Consider the following 24,578-nt stretch of genomic DNA (forward strand, 5'->3'; position numbering starts at 1 on the left):
GCCGTGCACAAGTCCTTCACAGCCTGCAAGCCAAGCCACATAAAATATGCAGCCAGCCGACTTTGCCGACGGACCTCAGGTTACCAGTATCTCAACTTATTCTTCCGTAGAGAGAACAGTGACTCCCTCAGAGATGTAAAGTGATGTTCCTGGAAGACCTGGGGCCAGAACTAAGCCACTTGGCTCCCAGGCTAGCTCCACACACTACAGGCTGCAGAGGTGTGAAAGGTACCCGACAGCACCTGCGTTCATCCTCTCGGTGTAAAGACAAGGGTTGTTGCATGATCACTTTTGAGGCCTGTTTCTGAGTCAGCCATGGGGGACTTTACCTTTATCTCCATCCTGCTCATTGGAGATTGTCTTCAAGTCAATGAAATGGGTCGCCAGCACCACATCGTTCATGCTGCCTTCGTCCCACACCTGGATTTTCACCCTCCGACACAAGGGCGGGAACATTTCCTTGAAGACCACTTGTTCGTGCCATATAGGATCAGCACAGTTCTTCTGCACTGTGGTTCGACCCTAGAAGCATAGTCAGGAGCATGTGAACCACGGAAGGAAGTCACTGACTCCAGCCAGCTGGAGATATAAATCGAGCTGCTAAAAATAATGAGACTGCTTCCCCTGACATTTATGAAATCAATCGCACCCAGCGAACATCACTGAAGACCAACTTTGGCTGGATTTCACCCCAAGCACCTGGGGCAAAGTGGGTCACTCACACAGGCAGCTTCTCACCCACACATGAGAGTAAAACTAACGGCTGTGCTATGAGCAGGAACTGCTCCAGGTATCTCCAGGAGCGCAGTGGATACAGACCCTGCGCTCACCTCCTACAAGACCATGCCCTTGGGGGAATCACTACAGTAGCCCGGCCCTTTCGTTTCTTCACATAAAATGGGGAGTGATGTTCTATATGACGTCCATGTTCAACCCAGGTCAAAAGTACACCAGTGTTCACCCTTGTCAAAGGGAGATGGTCATTCCACATTTGGAAGGTAGAGACGTCTGCCTACCATAGTCAAGTTCTGACCATGTGTCCAATTGTAATACTTGCAAAGGTGCTTGTTCAGACAAATGTAGGACAAGGGTTCCTGAACAATGTGAAACAGACTGGGAGACTGGGCTTGTGCTATAGGGCTGGGAGGTATGGAATGGCTTGGGGAAATAGTAAGAGGCAACCAAGGACATCTGCCTGCCTGGGACCTGAGCCATAAGCACACACAGCTCCCTTCCAACATCACCAATGGGTAATTCCCCCCACCTCCCAGCCACCTTATTCATGGCCTTCTTGGGACAAACTTCCTCTTTCAAGGCATTTTCTAATTTTTATTTAAACTTTATTTCATTTGATTAAAAATGCCTGGATGTAGAGCAGGGGTCTAGCCCAGGCTGACTAGCATGGATGACAGTAGCCCCTCACCGTCTGCCCAGCAAAGGAGACCTCCACAAAGGGATCCACCAGGTCCTTGCTGTCACCCACAAATGCTTTGGTGACATTCGCCATGATGCTGGAGTTCATTTTGGGCAATCCTTCTGCTCTGTAGAGTCTCACATAGAATCTGGCCCAGGCTCTCTCTGATGGAAAACCTTGTGGGATCAGAAGGTTCCTTAGAAAACAGAAAATTTTAAAAAATCAAAAGCTCTCGCACTTGGAAAACTATAGAGTAGAGAATAAAAGCACTTTGGAAGCAGAAAGTAAGATTTGACATGCAAGGAGACTGAGATTCACCACTGCAACGCGCCTTCTTCCTAGCGTCAATGACAGCAAAGGGCATAAATTGAGCATAAACCTTTCAGGCCCTAGAATTAGAGGACACCCTGTCTCTCACTCTCCATTTTAGAGATGCATTTATGATTCCCCATACCAGTAGGTAAAACAATAATTATTCAAAGAAAAATCAACTACAATCAGATAAATTACATAAGCCCAGGAACAGCTTATCTACAATGGGCCATTAGAGATGAAACAGTTCTCATCGTGGAAGCCAACTTTCCAAAGGCAAGCAATGCCTTTGAGAGGACATGCCCTGCTGCCTCTGGTAGAGCAGAACCAAGGTGGCCAGCCTGTGGACTTGGTAGTTCTTATACACCGGTGAGGAAAGGGGTGGAGGGAGGAGAAAGAGACACAGGACAGTGCATAGCATAGCACCTCTCCAAGGCAGCCCAGAGAGACCTGTCTCACTTTTCTATTTGCTCCTCAGCATCGGAGGTTTTGGGGGTGGTCTTTAGGGTGTCGCCTTTGCCGGTCACATTGATGTCACACTTCAGGTAGCCCTTGGTGCCAGTCCTGATGTCTCCGGGGTCCGTGAGCAGTGCCCACTTGTCACAGAACTGATGGCCTAGAAAAGCACTTTAACAGTTCACATCCTCCACAGCTCGGTGAGTGACGTCCCTCGTGCTCTCCTCGCCCCCAGGTCTTCCCCACACTCTTCACTCTGTTGCTCAAGGCAGCCACTCTTCTCAGTTATTCCAAGACTCCTGCTGTCCCCCAACCCTCTACTCCCCATTCAACCTACCAAAGATATTTGGGAAATATTCAACCTGGTGATTCACTAGACAGAATCCCTACCTTTACTAGAGAGGACAGTAGTAATGGAGTAGAGAAGTCAGAAATGTGGCTCATAGATCTTTTTGTTTGCCCTATGCTATGAGCAAAACTTCAAAGTTGCTTACAAAATCTAGACCTCATCTTCTAAAATGAAAAAAAAAAGTAAAATAAGTCAATACTGAGCTTCCAAGGACCAAGACCTCCTGCTCCCTACAGACTCCATCCCTCCTGAAGGGATGGCGATCAGGCCAGAGCTCCCAGTCAGGCCCACTGCCTGGCCCCTGAGGTCCCAAGTACTGGAATCGCTGCAGAAGAGAAGGGGATGCTCCTGAGAAGATCTGTTCCCTGCTGGCTCCATTACTCATCAGTTCCCAAATTACCTATTGTCAGAATTTCACTGTTCCGTAAATCAGGGGTAAGAATAATGATTATAGAAGCCTGACATAAAATATTCAGTTATTATTACATGCTAGGCTCTCTATTAAGCACTTTATGTACATTTATTAACTTACTGTTCCAAAAACTCTGAAGGAGGCATTAACTTATCATCATGAGGAAAATGAGAGACAGTCAAGTCACATCCACTGCTCAAAGCTGCACAGCTTGGAAGTGGCCGAGTGGTATTTGAAATCCAGGATTCTAATCCCACCACCTATATCTTTTTCCCAGTACTAAGTATTGAACCCAAGGCCTTGACACTGAGCTACAACCCCAGCCCATTTATTTTTTGTTTTTATTCTGAGACAGGGTTTCGCTAAATTATCCAACTGGGCTCAGTTTCCCAGAGTTCTGTGATTATGGGCGTCTGTCACATGCTTGGAGCATACGTCTCACAGCGCTGAATTAAGGAGAATTTGTCTGAGGACAAAAAGAACATACTGAGACATGGACATATAACTCTATCATTAAATCACAAAACATTAAAGACAACAGCCGCAACATTCTCTACTTGGTAGGATTAGTGCTCAGTGTCATTGAATGAAGGGTTGAATGGATGAATGGATACGTGAAATGAACTCTGGGTGCTATAAACCAAAGAAGGCTGAAGGTGGAGAGGTGCTTTCTTACCAGGTTGGTTATACACAGTCCCCAGGTCTACTTTGAAGGAGCCAATCAGAATACTTCCTATCAGCTTGTGGTGGAAGACCTGAGGAGAGATGGAGGACAAGTCCAACACAGTTGTCTCTGAGGATAAGTCTGTGAAATGGGTTCATCGGAGAGGCTTCTTGGCCTTACCCTTTGTCTGGCTTTGACTGGGGGATAGTGGAGTTTGTTCATCAAGCCATAGGGCTCTGAAGAGCTTCTAGAAGCTTCTCACTGGTACCTCACCCCTCTACCAAGCTTCCAGACATTGAAGGTCACCTGACTCTCAGCACCTGAGAGTTTTCTTTAACCAAAATGGTCACCAGAACAGTCTTCCCTTCAAACCCACTTCTGCCTGCTGAAGTTCTCCCCGTTCTTCAAGCCTACACATTAGTCCTTTGAGCAACATTCCCTGATTCCCCGGATGCAACTCTTTCCTTTCCCCCTAACTCCCAAAATGCTTTTCTCCCAGCATTCTCAGAGAACCCACCATGGAGTGCTATGAAACACTTGGTAATATGCAACAGAAGAAGAGGGGTGGTGCCTCTCAATATTGGTATATTCAGAAGTCAGCAAAGTGCCAAGGTTGGTTAGAGAAGTACATTCTGAAGTGAATTTTGCCACAGCAAGGAAGTTCTAAAGGAAGATGGCCAAGCTGGTACCTGTCCAGATGCCACATTGTGTGAGAAACTGATAACGAACCAAGAGTCATTTCATTTTACCCCAGAAGAGAGAAGACTAGGGTGAGGGATGTAGAGACAGGGCAACAGAGATTCAAGTGTCCTAAAATCTAGGAAGGTCTACCATCCAGAGCGGGATGGGTCCTTCCTGTGGGGCTTTTAAGTACAAGATGAAAGATTTCAACTCAAGAAGAAGACAGAAAAAGAAGATAAGGACAGTTTTTATTTTGGCCAGAGTTTCTCAGCAAGGGGGTGGGATTTCCACAAGTAGTACTGACCTCACCACCACTGAAAATAATCATCCTGTCTAAGAACCCTCTATCATGAGGAAGATAGAGAGTGTTTCTATGCCAATTGAAAGCTAGATTGCATGGCCTCTGAACTTTTTTCTAACTGCAAAACCCTTCAATCCAGGACAGTCTTCTACTCTCTTCTATCCATGATGTGGCCTCGTTCATAGTCAGTGTTCAAGAAACATTCTGTGACTTAGTGAATGATTGAATGATGGATGAATAGGAGGAATTTATAGCTTCTAAATATCCTCTTTTGGCAGAGGTAAAACAAAACCCAGTAAATCTGACTGACCTCACCAACTGACCTCAACACATGACAGCCCTTCCCATTTCCCTGTTCTCTCTCTCTCTCTCTCTCTCTCTCTCTCTCTCTCTCTCTCTCTCTCTCTCCCTCTCTCTCTCTCTTTCTCTCTCCCCCAAAGTTTCCAACAGTGTCAGAAAACTGAGGGCAAGTAAGGACAGCCTGGCTGACTAGAGGAGCTATTTAAGGCTACACACAGAGAAAGCAGCTCAGTCTGTAAGTTGCCATGATTCAGTGGCTAATGTGGCTTCTCAGAGGTCCAAGAATGACTGGTTTCTTTGCAAGAAAGGGTCTCTGTGAACGAGATGGAATATATCTTCAAATAACAAAGGAGAGCTCCTCAAATCACCCAGCTAATGGGTAAGTGACAGGTAAGCCTGATGTGGCAACCAAGAGAGTGGTGAGACCCTGGGGACATCTCACTCACAGAGGCCTTGTGTGTCTTGGGTGACTATTAAGGGAAGATGGCCTTGGCACCGCCAAGCTAGATCACAGCCTAACTCTGCCAAGTGGATCTGCTTTCAGCCCTCTCCCCCTTCCCCGATGAATTTGTTCCAACCACACTAAATTTCCATTCATGAACTAACAGGTTAAACATTCCAGGCCCAAAGGAAGTATTCTTTTCAAAAATCTTTTGTTTGTCTCTCTAAGAGTCACTTAGGGACACCAAAGCATTATCTTCTCCCAAATTAGGGGAACAGAGATAGGCAATACCAACTCGGACCCTCTACCAAAATTCCATGAGTTTCACCAACAGCCCTGAGCTTGCCTGCAATCCACCATGCAAACCTAGCAAAGGCAAAGTACAGTGGCATAGATCTGTGATCCCAGCCCCTGGGGGACTGAGCTGAGAGGCTCGCCAGTTTGAGGTCACCTTGGCTCATACAGTGACTATTAGGCCAGTGAGATCCTGTCTCAAGTAACAGCAAAAAGCTACAGAGCCACTCTCACAAACAAGCAGTCGCTTGAGCGATGGAGCAAAGTCCTGGGCAGTATTCCAGGTCCCAAAATACCTTGTCATCATGCCTGAAATCCAAACACTAAGAATGTTTGGCTCTTCATGACTTTTCACTCCTCAGGAGTCATGTTCTTCAAGCACTGCTGGGAAGGGTAATATCCTAACTCCTCTGGGACCTGGGTGCTAGTGCAGGGCTTTGTTATGTGCTACTGTGGGATGTACTGTGCATGCATCTCTCTATCACACTGAGTGGATGATAAAGACAGGCAAAGAAGACAGGAAATTTCCAAGTCTTGTCATCTTCACGGTCCCCATGAGAGTTGGTGTGACTTTGGGGAAAGCATACCCAGTTCTCTGCACTATTACACTCATGCATAAATGGGGCTCTGTCCAATAGAAGCTCTTTGGAAGACAAGGCTCAATCTGTAGTCCACCCCATCTGTCTCTTTGCTGAATAGTGTGGCTCCCCACAAAGCCTCCCTTCTCTATCACTGGCACCAGTATGACCACTTCAACACAGGAATTTCCCTGCCAAATCCTGTCCTCCACTTGGTGGGCAAAAGCGGAGGACGCACAGCCCTGAGCCAGCAGCTCTCTCTGTTTCTACTCTAATCTGTAGGACCAGCAATTCCTCTAGCAGGACTTCAGAAGTGTCTGTGCAGCAGACATCCTCCCTGGGCAGGTCCTAAAGTCTACACTCAAAGGAAACTTTTAAGCAGCCCAGTGGCCAGATTGCTCCAAAGTACATTCTCCAAACCAGGATCACTATTGATGAGACTGACATATTTGGTTGTTTTCTAAATCTGTTCTATGTCTCCCTTTATCGCCCACAGGGAAGGGAAAGGGTTACGACTAGTGGCCATCGGAGTGGTTACCATCTACAGAGAGAAACACTCACATTTGCCTGATTTAAGAAATCAACTAAATGGTAATCTATTAAGACGTCTTGCAGCATATGCTTCACATTCCCACATTTGATTAGTAACAACTTTACTGTAGCTCACACTTGCTTCCAAGAAGTATAGATATTCTTGAGATGGTTTTCCTTCCCAAATTCTTCTCTATTGGTGATTCCAAGTCCCAGCCTATTGGTTTCAAACTCCCCAACCCAGACGTACTTTCCTGAATCAATTCATCCCTAAGCGTACTGAAACTGCCTAGCAAATCTCCAGTGCCTAGAACCCCTCCCACTTCTCCCCCTGACCACCATCATCACCCACAGAGACTTACTGAGATTTTGATGATCTTGTCAAAAAGATGCACTTGGGGCCCAATGAAGTCGAAGACGAAATACTGCAAAACATAGAGTTCATCTGGCCAGTCAAATCCAGCTTTGCATTTAAGAATTCTGCTCCTAGAGTGAACTCAGAATTCAGTGCTGTTCTAAACAACTGCTGCATAGGCCTAAGTTCCATGAATATGTTATCAGTTGAGTGGCCATCCCCGCCCCCTGCAGGTCGCTTAGGTTGTTTTCAGTTCTTCCATGCAAAAACAGAACGCCAGCAGCCACATCCTTTCACTGGATGTGTGTGAGTGTTGCTCAAAAATGGGCAAAAGAAGTGGAATTGTTGGGCATGGGTTGTGTGAATATAGATCCTTAATATTAAAGTAGATACTTTAATACTTCAAAGTAGTTAAGCCCACCTGCAGCCTATGAGACCAGCTATTTCTCCACACCCTTACCAATCCTTCATGTCGCTAGTTATTTTATTTTTTTTTCTTGTAATGATAGGTAAAAACGATATCTTAGTATGATATTGTTTAGGATGAAATTGATTACAACCTAACTTTTCACGTTTTTCCGTTTCAGACAGCTCTGTGAAATTACCAAGGGGGCTGACAGAGAAATAATACAAATAAGTTATGGACAGGGAGATTTATAATATTAAGGAAAAGACTGAATTTCAAAGGTCAGGAGGCTGGGGTGATAGCTCAGTGGCATAAGTGCTTGCATGGCAAGCTCAAGGTCCTGAGTTCAATCCCCAGTACCAAAAAAAAAAAAAAGCAAAGGTGAAGAAATTACCTTCTTCAGATTAAAAAAACAACCAAACACACCTGAAGACTGAAGAACTTAAAAGATTTTTTCTTACATTATACTGTTAGTTATTTTGGGACCCAGGACCAAAACATATTTTTCCTAGTTACAAAAGAAGCAAAGTAGGTACTAGACGTTTCATCTGATCTTTGAGTTAAGTTCTTCTCAAATGTGAGGTTGCGTGATTCTTAAATAGAGGAAACCAGGGTGGTGTCTGTGTGTGGTTGGTTGGGTTTGTTTTGGGAGCTGAAGAGGGTTGGGGAGGCAGAACAGGGAGGCTATGGTCCTGGAGTTCTGCTCACTATTTTGGGCTTCAGGAGCAGAGGAAACATAAGTTAGAGATAGACACAGCAGTAAGAATGAAAAACTGACCAGCTTTCTTTCCAAATCAAAACAGAAAAACAAAAATATGTCATCAGATCTTTAGAATGGTGGCCTTTATTTATTGATTGATATTTATTTGTTATAATGTCTCCTTATGTAGCTTGGACTTGTAGTGATCCTTGTCTCAGCCTTCCCAGCACTGGGATTGTAGGTGTGTGCTCCCACACCCAGTTTTGGTGGCTGTGACTGGCTTGGCCTGTGGCCGGTGCAGCATGCGGTACCAGGGATCAAACCTGGGTCCTTGCACTTGCCAGGCAGGGGCTGAGATTGCTGAACTATCTCCCCAACCCTGGTGGCCTTTAGATAAGCGACAATATGCTAATCGTCTTCTGTTTAATAACAAAACATACATTATATTTTAGAAAAAATTTATGTACACTAGGGATTTAAACCTATTAAGAGTTTTAGTGATCAAATTTATGTGGAAAATTAGCTCATGTGGAAAATCCCTCATTCTCTGATAGGGTTGAACAGGCAGGACATGGTGGCTTCCCTTGGACTGGTAAATTCCTTTCAGTGGTTGCTGTGTCCGCTTAGCTTCCTGTGTCTCAGGTCCAACCTCCTCAGGCAGGTTCCCAAGACCTCTGAACCAGCATTGTCTAGACACCACTAAGTAGTTCCTTCAGCATCTGGAAACACTTGGGCTTGAAAGTTGGCCAAAACCCACAACAATGTACTGAGTTCACCTTCCATGTCTTTACTGCATTTCGTCTTGATGACGCTTGGGCCCAATTCCATGTCATTTGGACCCAGGACTTGCATGCATAATTATAATAACTAACAAACCTTAGGGCTTTGCAGCTTTAAAGCATTTTTGGACACGCTATCTCATATCACACTCGTAATAAAAAAAATAAGGGTGGGAGTGGAGTGTGAAAGAGAAAACTACTGACATTTTCAAGGCTTAGGGACAGGAACCGTAAACAGAAAAGCAATTAACAGCTCAAATGGGATTTGGGTATTTTCTGTCAATGCCATTATCCATGTGCTCCCTGCCTTCCTTTTTAATTAACACTCCCATTAGGTTAATAATGAAGAGTTTACTGCATTTTTTGTAATTTGTGGTGTCAACATAGCTACAGGAAAAAAGGAACTCTTGCATAGTTAGTTGGAGTATAAATTGTTAACTTCTTTAGAAGGCAATTTGATAATAACAAAAATTTAAGCATACTGTCATACACTGTGCCCCAATTATGCTGTATAGATATGATTATAAGGAGTAGCAACCAGCAGAGATTAGCATCCATGCATGACAGTCGGACTTAGTATAGTATGCTACATCAAAGCAGGGGACAGTTCCTCAGCCATGAGGGGAGAGATTGAACTACTTGTCCACTACGGACCAATCTCCAAGGAGCTGTCTTGTGAAGAAGAGCACGCCCAGCCGGTGTGTCGACAACGCAGCTATTTGGGGATCACGTGTGCTTTCACTCCTGTGTTGCTTGGAATCTCTCTGGGAAACGCCCAGATGCCCGGGAGAGCGGCAGCCCCCAGGACGAGGTCTAGGATTAGGGGCCAAAACCAGAAGGAAACAAAGTTTTCACAGTCATTTTCTACTGTGCCATTTTTTTCCACATAACAATCTTATTTTCAAAAGAGAATCAGTATGTTTAACATCAGAAACTTCTGTCTTTAAGATTTTCCTTTACACTTTCTGCACAGCTTAGAAAAGCACAGCCATTTTGCCCTCCAACACCGTATACCTCATCACTATCGATGACTAAGTTTCCAGCATCTCCGGCATGGAAAAGAATGTGTAGCTCTTCATGGCCAACCTTAAATGCTTATTGAATTGTCGTGGGGGATGACAAACTTAAAAGAAATAAGACAGCTCTGTTAGTACACTAATGACTTCAACATTCGGAAGCGTTCTTTGCCTCTCCTTTCCATTCTTTTTGTGTTGAAAACTGTTCTGGGTTGTGTGTGTGTGTAGGAGATTGAGAGGATTTGCTGCGATCCTCAGGAGAGGCTAGGAAGGGGATCCGGCCAGGGACGCAGCGTTCCTGTCCCGTGAGGTCTCCCGCGGGGAGCGGAGGAGAGGACGCGTGCCCGTGGACCGCGGTGTGCTCTCCACGACTCACCTCATTGTAAAACGGGCTGTTGGTCCCCTCCTTCACGGTGCTCTGCTTCTTCTCGTCCCCGACCTCGACGGTCACAACTGGGTCGATGTTCTCGCCCACCAGCTGGCGGGCCTCGATGATGGTGATGGAAATCTGCAACCGGAAGCCGCGCGCGAGCCACTCTGAGGTCGCTGCGCGCTCACTCGGGGGCACTGGGGCTGGGCAGGGAGGGCTGACCGCTTACTTGATAGCTTTGGGACTTGGCTTCACCATCGTGGATCCTAGTCAGCACCTTTGATCTACCAAAGAAAGGTTAGTCTATTTGTCTCCTTGCGTCAGAACATGCGTTAGATCCACAAGCCACAGTAATACTTCCCAAGACTGTCTAGTGATTTCATTTATGTTGCATCGCATATTCTCTCCACTGCTCTGGAAAAGGAAGGTACAAGCGAACAAGTCGCTGAGATAACTCTCTGTAACTCGGTTTTCCCATCCTGAAAATGCAGCTGAAATAGGACTTAGCACATGAGGTGACTGGTAGAACTAAAGGATGCAACACATAGAGATCTAACCCAATGCCTGGCGAAAATAAATAATAGCAGCTTTTTAGGACTAAGACTGACCAGAGTATATGATTTTATAGAACCAGCACCTGCGGTGCCTCAAAGTCAAGGGCAAAGCTGAGTCAGATTAGATTTCCCAACCTCCCACCTGATCCTAGACGCAAGATTGGCTCCTAGCTTCTAGTACATATAATAATTCGGGGCTTCGTGACTGCTTTTGAAAGGATTGATAGAGGATATCATTGGAAGGAATGAGGAAGATGTCGTGCTGCAGCAAGGTCATGTCTAGGGCAGTTCATTTATCTGGATTGTCACAAGTCACTGAAAACAGATGTGCAACACCTGGACCCTCAGGGATTGGCTAGCAGTGGAAAGAGATGAAGGGTCCTTGTCATCCAAGGGGCAACAGGTGGGAGAGGTGCCGAGCTGGGCTCCTGCTAAGTTTTGTTCCCTCAACTTCTAATCCCTTCTTGCATTTGACTTCATTCTATTTCTGCTAAATTGAGTCCAGCAGGGAATAGAGTGTGCCAGTAAAAATCTCAAGGCTTTGGAGTCAGACTCCTGACTTAGAGTATTTGTGCTTCCCACTTTGGAGCTTTAGCTTTCATTTCTTTACATGAGAGTAGACATACTATCCCGTAGCATTGCTCTGAGGTACAAAGGACCTCGTAATGTGTATAAGAAAAGCCAGCCATCGTTTAGAATGTTCATTAATGAAATGGCAAATTTACATTATGTGAAGCCTAGTGTTAGTCTTAGTTAAGAGGAAAGCAACGATTGATAACATCATCTTGGCACTTTCCAAGCTAATAATTTGTCCAAGGAAGAGAAAAACAAAGACATATGAGGAAAAAACTAGTATAAGGGGAAAATATAAGATAGAACAGATGAAGAGATGAGATTTCTAAGTGCTCTGTAAACAACAAAGACTTCACTGCAGAGGCCAGATCTGAACTGAGCATTGGTGGTAGGCAGACTTTCAGCTGCTGGACACCGCTCCAACCATATAGAAAGCAAAAGACTACTGCTCCTCATTTCTCTTTCCACCGCCTTCCTCCGTCTGTCTGGTTATCCGGGCAAAAAGGGATACCTTGATAGATATTAAAGAATGATTCAAGCTGTTGGTTGGAGGCCGGGCCGGGGGTGGTGGCTGTCGGGGCAGCATAGGGGTTTGGAGCGAGTGCGTGCACACAAATGCCATGTGGCGCTAGCTGGCTTTACTGACAGTAACACTCTGAGTGGAAAAAAGGAGGAGAGGGCATGGTGAGTAATCACAAGGAAGAGACTGACCTAAACAAATATGGCGGAGTGAAAGCTCTGACAGCCCCAGTTGCTGGCTTCTTTGGATCCAAGCTTGCTGGCCCTGGCCCTGCACTCTCCTCCCAGGGGACATGGCCTGACCTCGTAGCTTCCATTTAACCAGCACAGCGAGCACAAATGACTTTCCTCGTCCCAGTTTGATGCCTCAGGAGACCTCGCACGCTCTCTCTGAATGCTGCCATGGCCACCGGTGGGTCAGCTTTGGACTGAGCTGCTGGAGAGGCTGGTGCCACGTGATGGAGAGCACAGCGGGCCGGCAGAAGCAATGTCAGGCCAACCTCTTGCCTGCCTCCCCCAAGCTGAAATCAGCAGAGCCACCAAATGGCCAGAGACACCTGAGGAATCGTCTGACAACTACTGCTGGTGCTGGCCGGTAAAATGATGCACCCAGCGCAAAGCCTCCAGAGTCATATGAATGCCCGGTGTGGCAAGCCACTGATAGGGGAGTTATTCATCACACATCAATAGCTAATTGATAAAGCATGCACAAATCAAGTTTGCTTTACATTTTTTGTTGGTAGTTTAAAAACCACTTTCTCATTTGAAACAAAATGAAACCAAGAAAATTCATACTTGGATGAGTTAAAGAGGAGGCAAGTGATGGCTCTTGCTGCCATTTGTGCACCAGGAGGGCCATGAGTGCCTTACTCAGAGGAGATTTAAGACATGCAGCCAGCAGAAAGCTGACCGAGACCCCTATCCAGAGGCCTGCACTTGGAGAGAAAGCGAGTGGAGCAGCCGCCATGGCCCTTCCTGTCTCAGCACGTGGACATCCGCAGCATGCCTCACCTACAGGAGCTGCTCAGTAAGGGGACTGCGGTGGCCTCAACCCCGTACCTTCTCTTTGGAGGCGCTGATAAGGTGGGAGTGATGGACATATCATCACGGATCAGATCTCTTTCTTGTCCCTCCTGTGGAAAGGGTCCTTCCTGTGATGCTTCTGTGTCACTTTGACCATCTAGAAGAACAGGCAAAGGGGGAAAGTCCTCTTAATTGAGACTGGTATAAAAGAAATCAGCAGAGTAAAAACAAAGCCCATGAATTGGGGAAAAATTATAGTGGACAATCCTTCAGACAAAGGACTCCTGTTTAGAACATAAAAAATTAAAAAGAAATCAGGTCTCCAAAATTCAAAGACCCAAATCCATAAATGGGCATCTGAGATGAATATACCCTTCATAAATGAAGATACAAATGGCAAATAAATATATGAAGAATGTTCAACATCATTGGTCAACCAAGACATGCAAATTAAAACGCTGAGATACCATCTTACACCAGAAAGATGGCTTTCATCAAGAAGTCAACCAATAACAAATGCTGGACAGGCTGTAGGGAAAAAGCCAGCCTTCTCCACTCTTGGTGGGAGTGCAGGCTGGTACAACCATTATAGAAATCAGTATGCAAATTCCTCAGAAAGCTAGGATTAGAGATCCCATTCAGGCCAGCTATTCCCTTCCTCGGTATTTTTCCAAAAGAACTGAAATCATCATACCACAGTGATACATGTGCACCTATGTTTATAGCAGCACAATTTCTCATAGCCTATCAACTGAGGAACAGATAAAAAATATATGGGATTTTTACACAATGGAGTACTATTCAGCTATAAAAAAGATAAATTTGAGGCTTTTATAGATAAATGGATACAACTAGAGACTATATTGGCAAGTGAAATAAGTCAGATCCACATGTGGAAACATTGTATTATCTTGTTAGTGTGAGAACCTGAAAGAGTAAATAAAATACTGTGGAAGGGAAAGTATTTGTTCAATGGGAAGGAAAAACCGGGATGAGAAAAAGGACAAAAGAAAGAAGGGGAACAGATACATTTAGGTATATGTGCAGGATAGTTTGGATAATTGTACTGCAGATTTTTTCTGGTCTTTTGAAAGCAGCAAAAATTAAGTTAATGTTTAATTTTTTTAAATTCTTATTCTTTTTTTTTTCTTTTGAATTTCTTAAAACTTTCTTGTTATTATCTAGTTTTGTGTTTTCTTTAAACCAGTCTTGCGTGTTTATATCTGGTAATCAAACAACTAATTTGAAGATAACATCATGCAATACAGCAACCATTGTTCAATTCCTATTACTCTGTTTAGTGAAATTTTGTATTGTTTCTAATACTGGGGGTTTTTTTGTATCACTTTTATTTTTACTTTTTTTCATTGTTTATTTGTTTGTTTGTTACAGGGTCTTGCTATGTAACTCGGACTCGTAGTGATCCTCCTAGCTCAGCCTCCCCAGTACTGGGACTACAGGCATGTGCCACCATGCTGTTTCGGGGCCAGCACAGCACGCCCAGGGCTCCAGGGATCAAACCTGGGTCTTTGTACTTGCCAGGCTGGTGCTTAGACCTCCAATCTATCTCTTCAGCCATCTCTATCACTGTTGTGTGCTCTTTAAAAAATAAAAATTGAGGCTGGCAGCAACCAAGGCTCCACTCTGCCTGGCACCATGCCCGACACCAGTGGGCCACAAGAGGATTATGAAACACTCTCTGCCACCATGAAGCCTAACATCCTCTTGGCAGAAAAGCCAGACACATTTTTCAACTTTTCTTAAAATAAAATATGTCTTTTATTTGTTTTGAAAAAAAAAAGAGCTGATCTGCATGGATGGTGGTAGGAAAACTGTGTGCTGAAACAAACACTCTCAAGTCACGACCGTCACGCGCCAGGGAGACAGAGACAATCGTTTAGTTTCTCTGAGATTTATCAGCACAGTTCAGTGTGCATGAGAAACGCCTGGGAAGCTGTCAGATCAGCTCTGATCGGGTGGGCCGGGGCTGGGGGTGGCGGTGCTCTAGGTTAAGTCTCTAGCAGCAAAACTCCAGGTACAGTCAGTCCTGCAGCAGGTAGCCAGCACTGAGTAGCTGGGTTCTACCCTCCGAAAGGATGGCCAGCCTGAGTCCCGGGCCTGTAAACACTGGCTGATGGGAATGAAAGCTCTCCGCAGATGTGGGTTTGCTGGGAATTTTGAGATGAGGCAGTGATCTGAATTAGCAGGCAGGCTGGAATTGCAGCCATACCTACCCTTATAAGAGAGAGGCAGAGGGAGATTTTGCACAAAACAATGGCAGCATGACCCTGGGGCCGGAGGCTAGATTGCTGCTTCCACAAGCCAAGGAATGCCACAGCCCAGGGACTAGGATCTGGGTCCTGGATGTCCCTTGGGGGCCACATGCTGAGAGCCTGGTTGCCAGCCTGCAGTGCAATTTAGAGAAGGTGGGAACTTTGCAAGGTGGGGCCTGGTGAAAAGAAGCCAGGTTATTGGGGGGCAGACAGGGGGACATTGGCAGCCCTACCGCTGCTTCTTTCTCTCTGCTGACTGCCACAGGTGGGTAGGCTTGCCCTACCGTGTGGTCCCCACCATGATGCTTTGCTTCACCACAACCCCCAAAGCAACAGAACAGTCAACCACGGACTGAAACTCATGGAACTATAAGCCCAAGTAAGTCTCTGCTTCTCATAATATCTATTGTGGGTGTTTGTCACCGTGAACGAAAGCTGACACACATCAGAGACAGGAGGAGTCAGGAAACATCCTCAGGCTCTGGATTTTGCCCCCGTGATGCTGACGCTGGACTTCACAGCTGCAGCAAATCAGTCTGTTGCTTTAGGCTCTCGAGCTTGCATATTTCAAGCTATCTAACTAGGAAGGGTAGATTTCATGGAAAGCTTCAGGAAGCAACTGTACAAGCGCTTAGAAACCCTAACCAATTGGACAGCAGTCATTTTCTTTAGATTCCTTCCTGCGTGCCCCAGTATCCTGAGGGAACTCACCAGGAAAGCTGCCTGGGCGCTAAGATTGTTTGAGTTTCCCAGAGGATACTAACGTGTACAAAGTTTGAGAACCACTTCTTCATCAGGTTTTGGCAGAAACAAGAGTGGCTGGGCCTCCCTAGCACACCAGAAGAGTGTGAATGGTATAGTCAGATAGACGTTAACCCAGAAGCTTTGGGTTCAAATCTCAGCCCTTTCACTTTGGAGTTTTATGATTTGGGCAAGTTATTTCTGTCTGTTCTATTTTTCCTATCTGTACAACAAGACCGAGTTAATTCCATCTACACCACACAGTTCTCGGGAAAATTGAACAAAATGCATAAAGCCCCACAAAGTGCTTGCCAAATATATCGGGTGCTGAGGAGGACAGATTAAAGTGGCATGGCTTGAGCCTGTTGCACAGACTTGCTTGGCATTCTTTTTTTTTCTTTATAGGATTATTTTATGAGGGTCACCCAAAGATCCACATACAAAATGATTTCAGGAATTCTTTCCACATTGCTTGGCATTCTTTTGCCTTCCCTGTAAAGTAAAAGCACTGGGCAAGAGAAGTGGTCTTGAACTCTATAAAGCACCTTGGTCCCTTTATAAATATAGTTTTATATTGAACCTCAGTATAAAACAAAAATCCATTTGGGCCAAGCTGTTCAGTGTGCCACGGGTGGAGTGCAGGCAGGAAACCTCCCACTTAGTCTCCCACTCTTCTCTCCAAACACCCCTGAAATAGTTTTCTGAATCCTGGGACTCAACTCTAAGTGCATTAGTCAAGTCATCTCTAAGATACTTTGTGGCTGCAGCATGCTTTGGGTTCCGTTTTAGTCAGCCAGCCCTGCCAACAGCCCTTATGAGAAGACACACAGGGTGAGGCGGCTCAGACCACAGAACTCCGTCACCCAGGCTTGGACTCGGTAGATACTCAGCAGCCACAGAGAGGGTGGCTGCAGGAACAGAGCCTGCCTTCCCCGAGCCTGCTCTCTCAATCAGGAGACTAAAGCCAAGACCAGCACTGCCGGCAGGCCACAGGAATCTAGTGTCTGGCTGGGCTCCTGGAAGCAGCCCGGTAAAATAAACCCTTGCTCCCCTCCTTGAGTACGGGTGAGAAACTCAAGTGAACTCAAGTTTCTAAGGAAACTTCCACCAGATGCGTACTAGGAGCTGTGCTGAGTTAGATGTTCAAGATCCATCCAGAGGTTTACATTCTGGAGCATGAGAGACCCTGAGGTAGAAAAGCCATCAGCTGAAGCTTCATCATTCATTCATTGGATTACTACACTCTCTAATAGACTCTCCAGGTAGAATGCGGGTGGCCAGGCCACTTCCTGTCTTAGAACCTCTCAGTGTCTCTCCACTGCTCTTAGCCAACAGTCTGCAGCCCATGCCTGGCTAACACCCTACCCATTTGGCTTTGCTCCACTGCCCCGTCATGGTGCCCCTCTCCCCTGCCCTGCTCCCAGCCCCTTCCAGGCTGACAGGCTCACTCTTGTTTATCATTTGTTTGCACCAGCACCCTCTGCCTGAGCTGCTGTCCTTTGTGCTGTCCCTGGGGGCTCCCTGTCACTTTGAAGTTTCCCTTTGAAAGCTACTTCCTCCCTGATCCCACCAAATCTCTATTTCAATGAGCCAAGAATCCGGAGAGACTCCCCCACTCCCTCCCAGGAAGCTCCACTGAAGCCCCTTGTGTTTTTTACAGCATTTCCTCCCCTTATAATGTGGGCTCCAGTCAAGGCCTCAGCAATCAACAGATGGCACAGCCAGAATAAGATGCTTTCGGGGCTTCTTACAAAGATGTGGGTGTAGGAAAACCACAAGAGCGTGTGCAGTTATGTGGGGCTGCTAGCAGCCCCAGACAGCCAGGCTGGCTCCACTCCTAGCCTGGCAAATGAGAGAGAGAGAGAAAGAGACAGACAGACAGACAGACAGACAGACAGACAGACAGACAGACAGACAGACAGAGACAAAGACAGAGAGACAGAGACAAAGAACTAGAACCTAGAAGGAGTGGAGTAAGCATGAGTCAGCCTCCCTATGAAGAGCAGCCCTTTGCCATCAGCTGAGGGATACGGTCATCTGTACCCCATGCTCCTGCTCCCCATCTCCTAAGACCTTCTTCTGGGACACTGTTGGCCAGACCCAACCTGAAGCCAGAAGGCTCTGGGTCCCTGGGTCCTCCCACATAGAAGTCAGCCTTTGGGGACCTAGAACAGGTAAAGAATAGAGATTGGTGAAGTGGGCAGAGAGAAGAGGCCTGCACAAGACCACCCTCTCTCTAAACTATCTGGTGTCCATCCACCCGACAAACTGAACCTGACCCAGGGCCCACACCCGGCAGACATTCCATTAACTTGTGCTGAACAAGCAATGAATGGGTGGTCGGGGAGGTGTCCAGCCTGTAACTACCTAATGGGTGGGTTCAAGTATCAAGACTCTCAAGGGTGCGAGTCATATGCACAGACAAAAGAGCCGAAGACTTTGAGAGTCTCCTATCATTCACCCAGAAGCCCTAATTTTCCTGGCTGAGCCAAGAAGGAAAGACCGAAGTCTCCATTGAGTCACAAGCATTTGTCTCCCACGGGCTGGCCTCTCCCAGCAGGGTGGAGCTCATTTACTTTCTAGGAGGGGCCTTGGGCCTCTCTGCCCTGTTTGCTTTCTGGGCTGAAGACTGTGATAAGAATGAGCCACAGGCCAGTCCTCTGAAATGCCTGTGCTTGGGGCCAAGGAATCTACTTCTCAGGGCCCTGAGTGATGTATCAACTAACAAGCAGTAGAGAATAAGTATGCCCCATAGATGTCATTCTTCATAAAATCTTTGAGGAATAACTATGCCTTATTTAACTCAGTTTCGAGGATGACAGGAAAGCCCTGGAAACCTTTTCCACCCTCTCCCTGAAGTCATTGATTTAACTGACTAGACAAGTACTTCTACTAAGCTTTAAGTCTAACCCCCTTGAATACCAACACTCCTCCCTCCCATTCAAGTGTAATTCTTTGTCATCATTGTCAGTATTTTAGGATGAATGCAAGAGTGAGTTAGGTGGGGCATAAAGTCACTGAACCACTGCAGTAGAGGACAGGAGACAAGATGGGTGAAGATTTACCAGGCCCACTACACCCTTTTAGTCTAGGAATGAATGGTCCAGAGAGCCAGCCTTGATGCGGGCCACTCAGCGGAAGTCTCCAGAGCCCACGTAGACCTGTCCACCAAGGTTCCAGTGTGTGTCTGCACCAGCCCTACTGGTCTAGCCCACCCACTGGCGTCATTTACACTGTCATTCAAGTTTGCTCTTTTGAAGAAGGAAGTAGCCTTACCAAGGGCAGGACGTCTGGCCCCTGGGCTTGTAGCGCCGTGTGCTGCTCCCTCCTCCCTGCCCCCACCCTCTGCACCGGCGCCTGGAGTGGGCAGTCTGTGCAGACAGGACCTCACACTCAAAGAACCCTGTTGCATTTGGTGTAAGCTCTGTCATCACCAGCCTGAAATTCTGAGTAATTTCTCAACGATGGCTTTCCATTCTCACTTCTGGCTGGGCCTCAACCCTCGGAAGCCAGGCTTCTGTGCCACACCTACTTGGCTGCCTCATTCTCCGCAGCTCTCTAACTGGGTCATAACAGAAGGGTAACAGTGCTGACTGCTAGGGTGGCGGAGAGGTCCAGCGAGACGACACAGGGTAAAACCTTCCTCGCCGTCACCATAGTAGTGATGGTCTCACTCTTATTTTCAGTCTCTCATTTGATCTTCCCATCACCATGTGAGCCCAACAACCCACACCATGCTCATTTGAGAGGACAGGAAGTGAGTCTGCACCCACCCACGGTCACAGAGCAAATTAGAACAGAAGTAGATTCTGGACCCTGTTGCTGCCTCTCCAAGGGCCTCTTCCATGGCCCACCTCGTGTCCACCCCAAACCTACTTGGTGACGACCAGGACTTTGGGGCACTTTTCTTCATGCCTGGGATGAGCAGGACCTGGAGAGCTAGCAGGCAGCAAGCACACCTCGCCTTACTCTAGTGGACAAAGAGCCACTTCTCAGCAAGGAGGTGTCCCCCGTGAGGGCCAGTTCCCAGAGCAGCGGCCACCACCTGGCCACAACTCACCTTGTGCGGACTTGTTAACTAAAATCAGCCCCTTCTCTGCTTTGTTCTTTTTCTTCTTCAGCTTCAGTCCAAACATCCCTTTTCTGAAAAGAAAACAAAAATAAACTAAATTAAGCAGCACAGTAAAATAGAAGCGGAGTTGTTCAGACATGCAGGAACACCAACTCGCAGCTGAGCAGCCTCCCTGCCCGTCCAGGAGGGCCGAGCGCTCAGCTGCTGCAGAAGCAGAAGCTCCTCAGACGAGGTGCCCCAGAACTCTAGCCGCAGCTGTGTCTCCATTTCTCTGGCTCACCCAGGCCAGGCACTGTGTGCAGCCCTGGGAAGGATGTCACACGAGGGTCACAGCACCCCTCTCCTGCCCATGGTAGGACCATGGTCCAGGGCCTGTAGAGGCTTAGGCTGTTTCTGAGTTCCTGAGCACCAGAGCTCTTGCCGGAGCCCGAACCTGCCTAACTTCAGAGCCCAGGAGCTCACCCCTGCACAGCCTCAGCCTATTCTCCCTCCAACAGCAAACACACCCCCCTTGAGCCTGGCTCTTGGGCTACTTCCAAGATCAAAAGGTTCCGGTCTTCCCGAAGGCCACAAGCGCATAGTTCAGCTGACACCTGGGGCAGGCTCCAAACTGCTGCCAGCGCTGTTCTTACTATTGGCTTCCTCACATCTCAGGAAAGGGTCCCGTTCCACTGTCTCTAACACAGAGAGCGTCCTTGCTGCGCCAGCTCTCAGTCAGAACTCCTTTCTAAAGCTGAGGGAATGAAAACCTACAGCCCCAGATGAAGCACAGAGGGTCACAGGCTGGAGCAAAGGTGCCGCCAGGTGGGTGGGGCTGCCTGGATGGCCCCAAGGACCTAGCAGAAGGAGCCGGAGGTGTGAGGTGTGCACTGGAGGGGCGGGTGGTAGTGCCTGGTGCCCTGCTCTGTGGACTCCCTGGGTAGCCAGCCCCTCCCCTTGGCTTCTATAGTTGGGACTCAGGAGGTAATGGAGTCAGTGACCAAGACTGGGCTGCCTGGACTCTGTCCCAGCTTGGTGCTCACAGGTTGGACCAGGTCCCCCCCGCAAAGTGGAGTCACAAAGGCAAAGAAGTTAGTGCGGCAGTTGGAACACACTTGCTGCCCAGTTACTATTCTTTTAAGGGTTAAGATTGAAATCGAAATTGGGATGCAGGAAAAGACAGATGTCTTATTTATTTATGTACTTATTCATTCATTCTGTATACACCCCACTTCAAACCAGATGGATCAGTACCACCGGACACAGATGGACCACTATGGGAGAGGGAGATCTCTGTCCCCGGAGGTTTGTAGGTGGAGGGTGGATGACCAGTGTCAGAGGTGGGTTCAAAGAGACAAGCATCAAGAGGGGGAGCTGATTAGGGGCTCACTGACTCCCTTGAGATCCTGCAGTGCAGTAGGTGGGAAAGAACGCCCTCCAGAAACAGCCATGCCTGGGCTGTCACACAGCCTCGCTTTTCACTCTGGTTCCTCACACATGTGGTGGCGATGGGAACAGAGTACCTACTCTACAGGATGGTTGTGATGAAAAATAAGGTAAAGGGACAAAGCACCCAGGACCATGTCTGGTACACAGAAAGCGCAAGACAAGTGCCTCTGGGGAAGAAGCAGTTTTCTCTGATGCTCCGATATCCTAATTCTCAGGAATCTCTGGAGAACATGCAAAGGAAACTCCTCCTTTCTGATATTTCCAAGAGAGGCCTTGTAATAATAGCTCCTACTGCCCTGCTTCCAAGGGTACTTCCAAACAGGGGACTCAAGGCTAGAGTCCCTTTCACACCCTGAACTGGCTGTGGCAGTTCCCCAGGGCTCGTTGCCAAGATCAGCTCCGATGGTAGAACAGATCCTCCCAGGAAATGGTCCATGGGCTTTCAGCCTGACAAGGCTGAGTTACTCCCACCTACAAATAGGAAGCTGCTGCCTTAAACAATATCCAGAGGGGAGGCGCCATGCTCCTATAAGGGCTGACATCCTCATCTAAGATGGCCTCAGCATTCTGGATTCTTCCATAGAGAACTAGTACCCAAGGCACTGGGCCATGACTGAGGATGCCATCGTGCATGAGTCCCCACTCATGTTCTGAGTCTCCACCCTGACTTCATGAGGAGAGAGCCAGACCCTTTTCACAGAGGCAAGCACTCTTCCCTCTCTGGAACTCACAGCTCCTGTTGACCCTGCTGCCTTTTAGATTTCCTTGTGGAAGTGTTTGTCTGCTTAACACTAATGTCTCGAATGGCCTTCTGAGATTTGTAATCGACCTGAGGTCGAGTCAGGGTTGAGAAGCACGTGGCTAGGCACAGCTTGGACCCCCACAGAATAAGCCAAAGGGACATTTCAGGAATGCCAAGCCAGCCAGCCCTCTTGGGTAGATGGATGCTAGTTTCACAAACACAGATGTGTTTTCCTGAAAACACATGTGAGTCAGCCATCCTGGGCACACCCAGCACAAAAGCTGATTCCTCCTTCACAGGCCCCAGATACCTTGCTGTAGGAAGGACCTAGCTTGCTAGCAGGTGACAGTGCCCCTGACAGAGCAGTGCAGAGTAAATCGGTGACACGAGACTCTGTCAGGAGACTTGTGTGGATCGAGCTCCAGAATCGGGGGCTAAGTACTTCTGCAGACGAGCACGTTTTCTCCCCATGTGATACGAGGCTATTTCTTACCCAAGTCACAGGGTGACTTTAAGATAGGAAACAATACTTGTAAAGTATAATGTGTGCTACAAGTTATCTCAGTAGGGATGCCAGAGAAAAACAAGATTAAATTGTTTGAATCATGTGACAAGAACATGATTTTACACACCTGATCTCCCAGCCCCACAGCCTGGATGAGATAGACGTTATGAGTGGCCTTTCTTACGGTGAAAGGGTGCTGGGAGTGCCCACTAACACACTGAGACTCACCACCGGCTTGGGAACGCTTGCCTGGCAAGCGTCCAGCAGCTCCCATCACACCTGCCCAGGCCAGCTTGCTGACAGTTCTCATAAGGGAGCCCCAAGTGGACCTGACTTTCTGCCCCCCCATCCACCCCACAGTAAGTTAAGGGACACCTGGGTGTACCCATACCAACCTGGTCTCCTCAGGGTGAAAGCTACCGTGACTCCGGTATCTGTATCCAAACAAGAGCATTGAACAAGACAGGATTAGATTTGCTGTGGCCCATCTTTCCAAGGCAGCCATGCTGTGTGTTGGGCCACGGGAGCTGCACTGCCAGGGGCCAGCCAGCCTGGCGCCTGGCAAGAGGGGCTGGCCCACGGGGGTGCGGGTCTCATAGCTGCTCTGCAAGTGGGGCTGAGCCCCGGCCATCTCTCAGCACCAGGCCTGCTGCTCTTCTGCTTCACGAAGTCGTTAAGGGGACTCTGCCTGTCCTTCCTGGGAGGGTACATGGATGGGCCTACTGAGCCTCACACTCAACTGTTTGCAAAGTGCTACAGATAGCTAATCTAAGATAGTGCTGTCTGCGGCCTGCTGGAGCCAGGACTGGGGAGTGCTTGGAGCTGGAATTGCCATGCGGTTCCCAGTTGAGGCCCCAGACTTCGCTTCTGGAACCGCCTTTTCTACCTTTGGGGAAGAATCGAAGCAGCGTGGACCAAACGACCAAGCACTGAGGCAACTGCGTGAGTGGTGTGACCGGCACTTGCTCTTCTCCTCTACAGGTCACCCGGGTACCTCCCTTCCTGACCAAAGCCACAGCACCCAAGATGGGGAAAAAAGGCAAAGCTTAATTAATTAGAAAGCAAAGCTTTAGCTGTGTTATTGATTTATCTGCCTGAATATGCTGACAAATATTTTTTTAATGTATTTAGTACAGGGCCTACAGAGTCTTACTGCACAGACTGGACTTGCAGTGATCCTCCTGTTTCAGCCTCCCAAGCAGTGGGATCACAGGCACACACCACCACGCCAGGTCTCATTCACTATCTCAGCATGCTCGAGGGGCAGGGCCAGCGCAGCAGGCCGGGGATCGAACCCGCGGCCCCTGTGTCTGCCTAAGCAGGTGCTTTAATCTGCTGAGCTATCTGGGCAGCCCTCTGACAAATTTTCTTGAACTAAACTATAATTTTATATTTAATTATACTCCTAGATTAAAAGAATAAATTATTGTACTTTTAAAAACAAAACCAGCTTGGGAGATAGCTCAGTAAAATAAGCGCTTGCATGGCAAGCGCAAGGGCCTGAGTTCAATCCCTGGTTCCACCAAAAAACAAAACAAAACCAATCAAATGCCTGCACCATTCTAAGGCTATCCACAAAGCCCCTGATAAATGCCCAGTTGCTTGCTGGGAATTACTTCCTGAGGCACACCCTACTGTACGTTCTTACTTTGAAGACGGAAACGTATCTGTGAAAGACAAACTACTAAGTGTTGAGACAGCTGTGAGTTCTGCAGAAGATCCTTAGACAGAAATCTCCACGATACCCCTATCAAGGCTCTGTAATTCCCTCTCCTCTCCTCTCCTCTC

General features: G+C 47.5%; 1 protein-coding gene across 4 annotated transcripts in view; it reads right to left on the reverse strand.

Annotated features, from left to right (window-relative positions):
• The window catches only part of Fer1l6 (fer-1 like family member 6), a 170,277-nt gene that overhangs the window by 114,656 nt on the left and 31,043 nt on the right, over positions 1–24,578 (reverse strand). For 2 of the 4 annotated variants that reach the window (XM_023718786.1, XM_023718788.1), the window contains exons 2-11: positions 23,186–23,224; positions 20,104–20,186; positions 13,066–13,186; positions 10,590–10,644; positions 10,367–10,498; positions 7,097–7,159; positions 3,620–3,698; positions 2,186–2,342; positions 1,424–1,610; positions 330–522 (exon numbers count right to left, since the gene is read on the reverse strand). In XM_023718786.1, the coding sequence (XP_023574554.1) occupies positions 330–522; positions 1,424–1,610; positions 2,186–2,342; positions 3,620–3,698; positions 7,097–7,159; positions 10,367–10,498; positions 10,590–10,644; positions 13,066–13,186; positions 20,104–20,186; positions 23,186–23,224 (1,109 nt within the window). Of the gene's footprint in view, positions 1–329; positions 523–1,423; positions 1,611–2,185; positions 2,343–3,619; positions 3,699–7,096; positions 7,160–7,919; positions 7,929–9,628; positions 9,637–10,366; positions 10,499–10,589; positions 10,645–13,065; positions 13,187–20,103; positions 20,187–20,395; positions 20,538–23,185; positions 23,225–24,578 lie in introns of those variants that run through there. The other 2 variants (XM_004634457.2, XM_023718789.1) reach the window with 2 other exon arrangements.

The sequence above is a fragment of the Octodon degus genome, unplaced genomic scaffold (assembly GCF_000260255.1).
Source record: "Octodon degus isolate 3935 unplaced genomic scaffold, OctDeg1.0 scaffold00062, whole genome shotgun sequence".
In the NCBI taxonomy this organism is placed as follows: Eukaryota; Metazoa; Chordata; class Mammalia; order Rodentia; family Octodontidae; genus Octodon; species Octodon degus.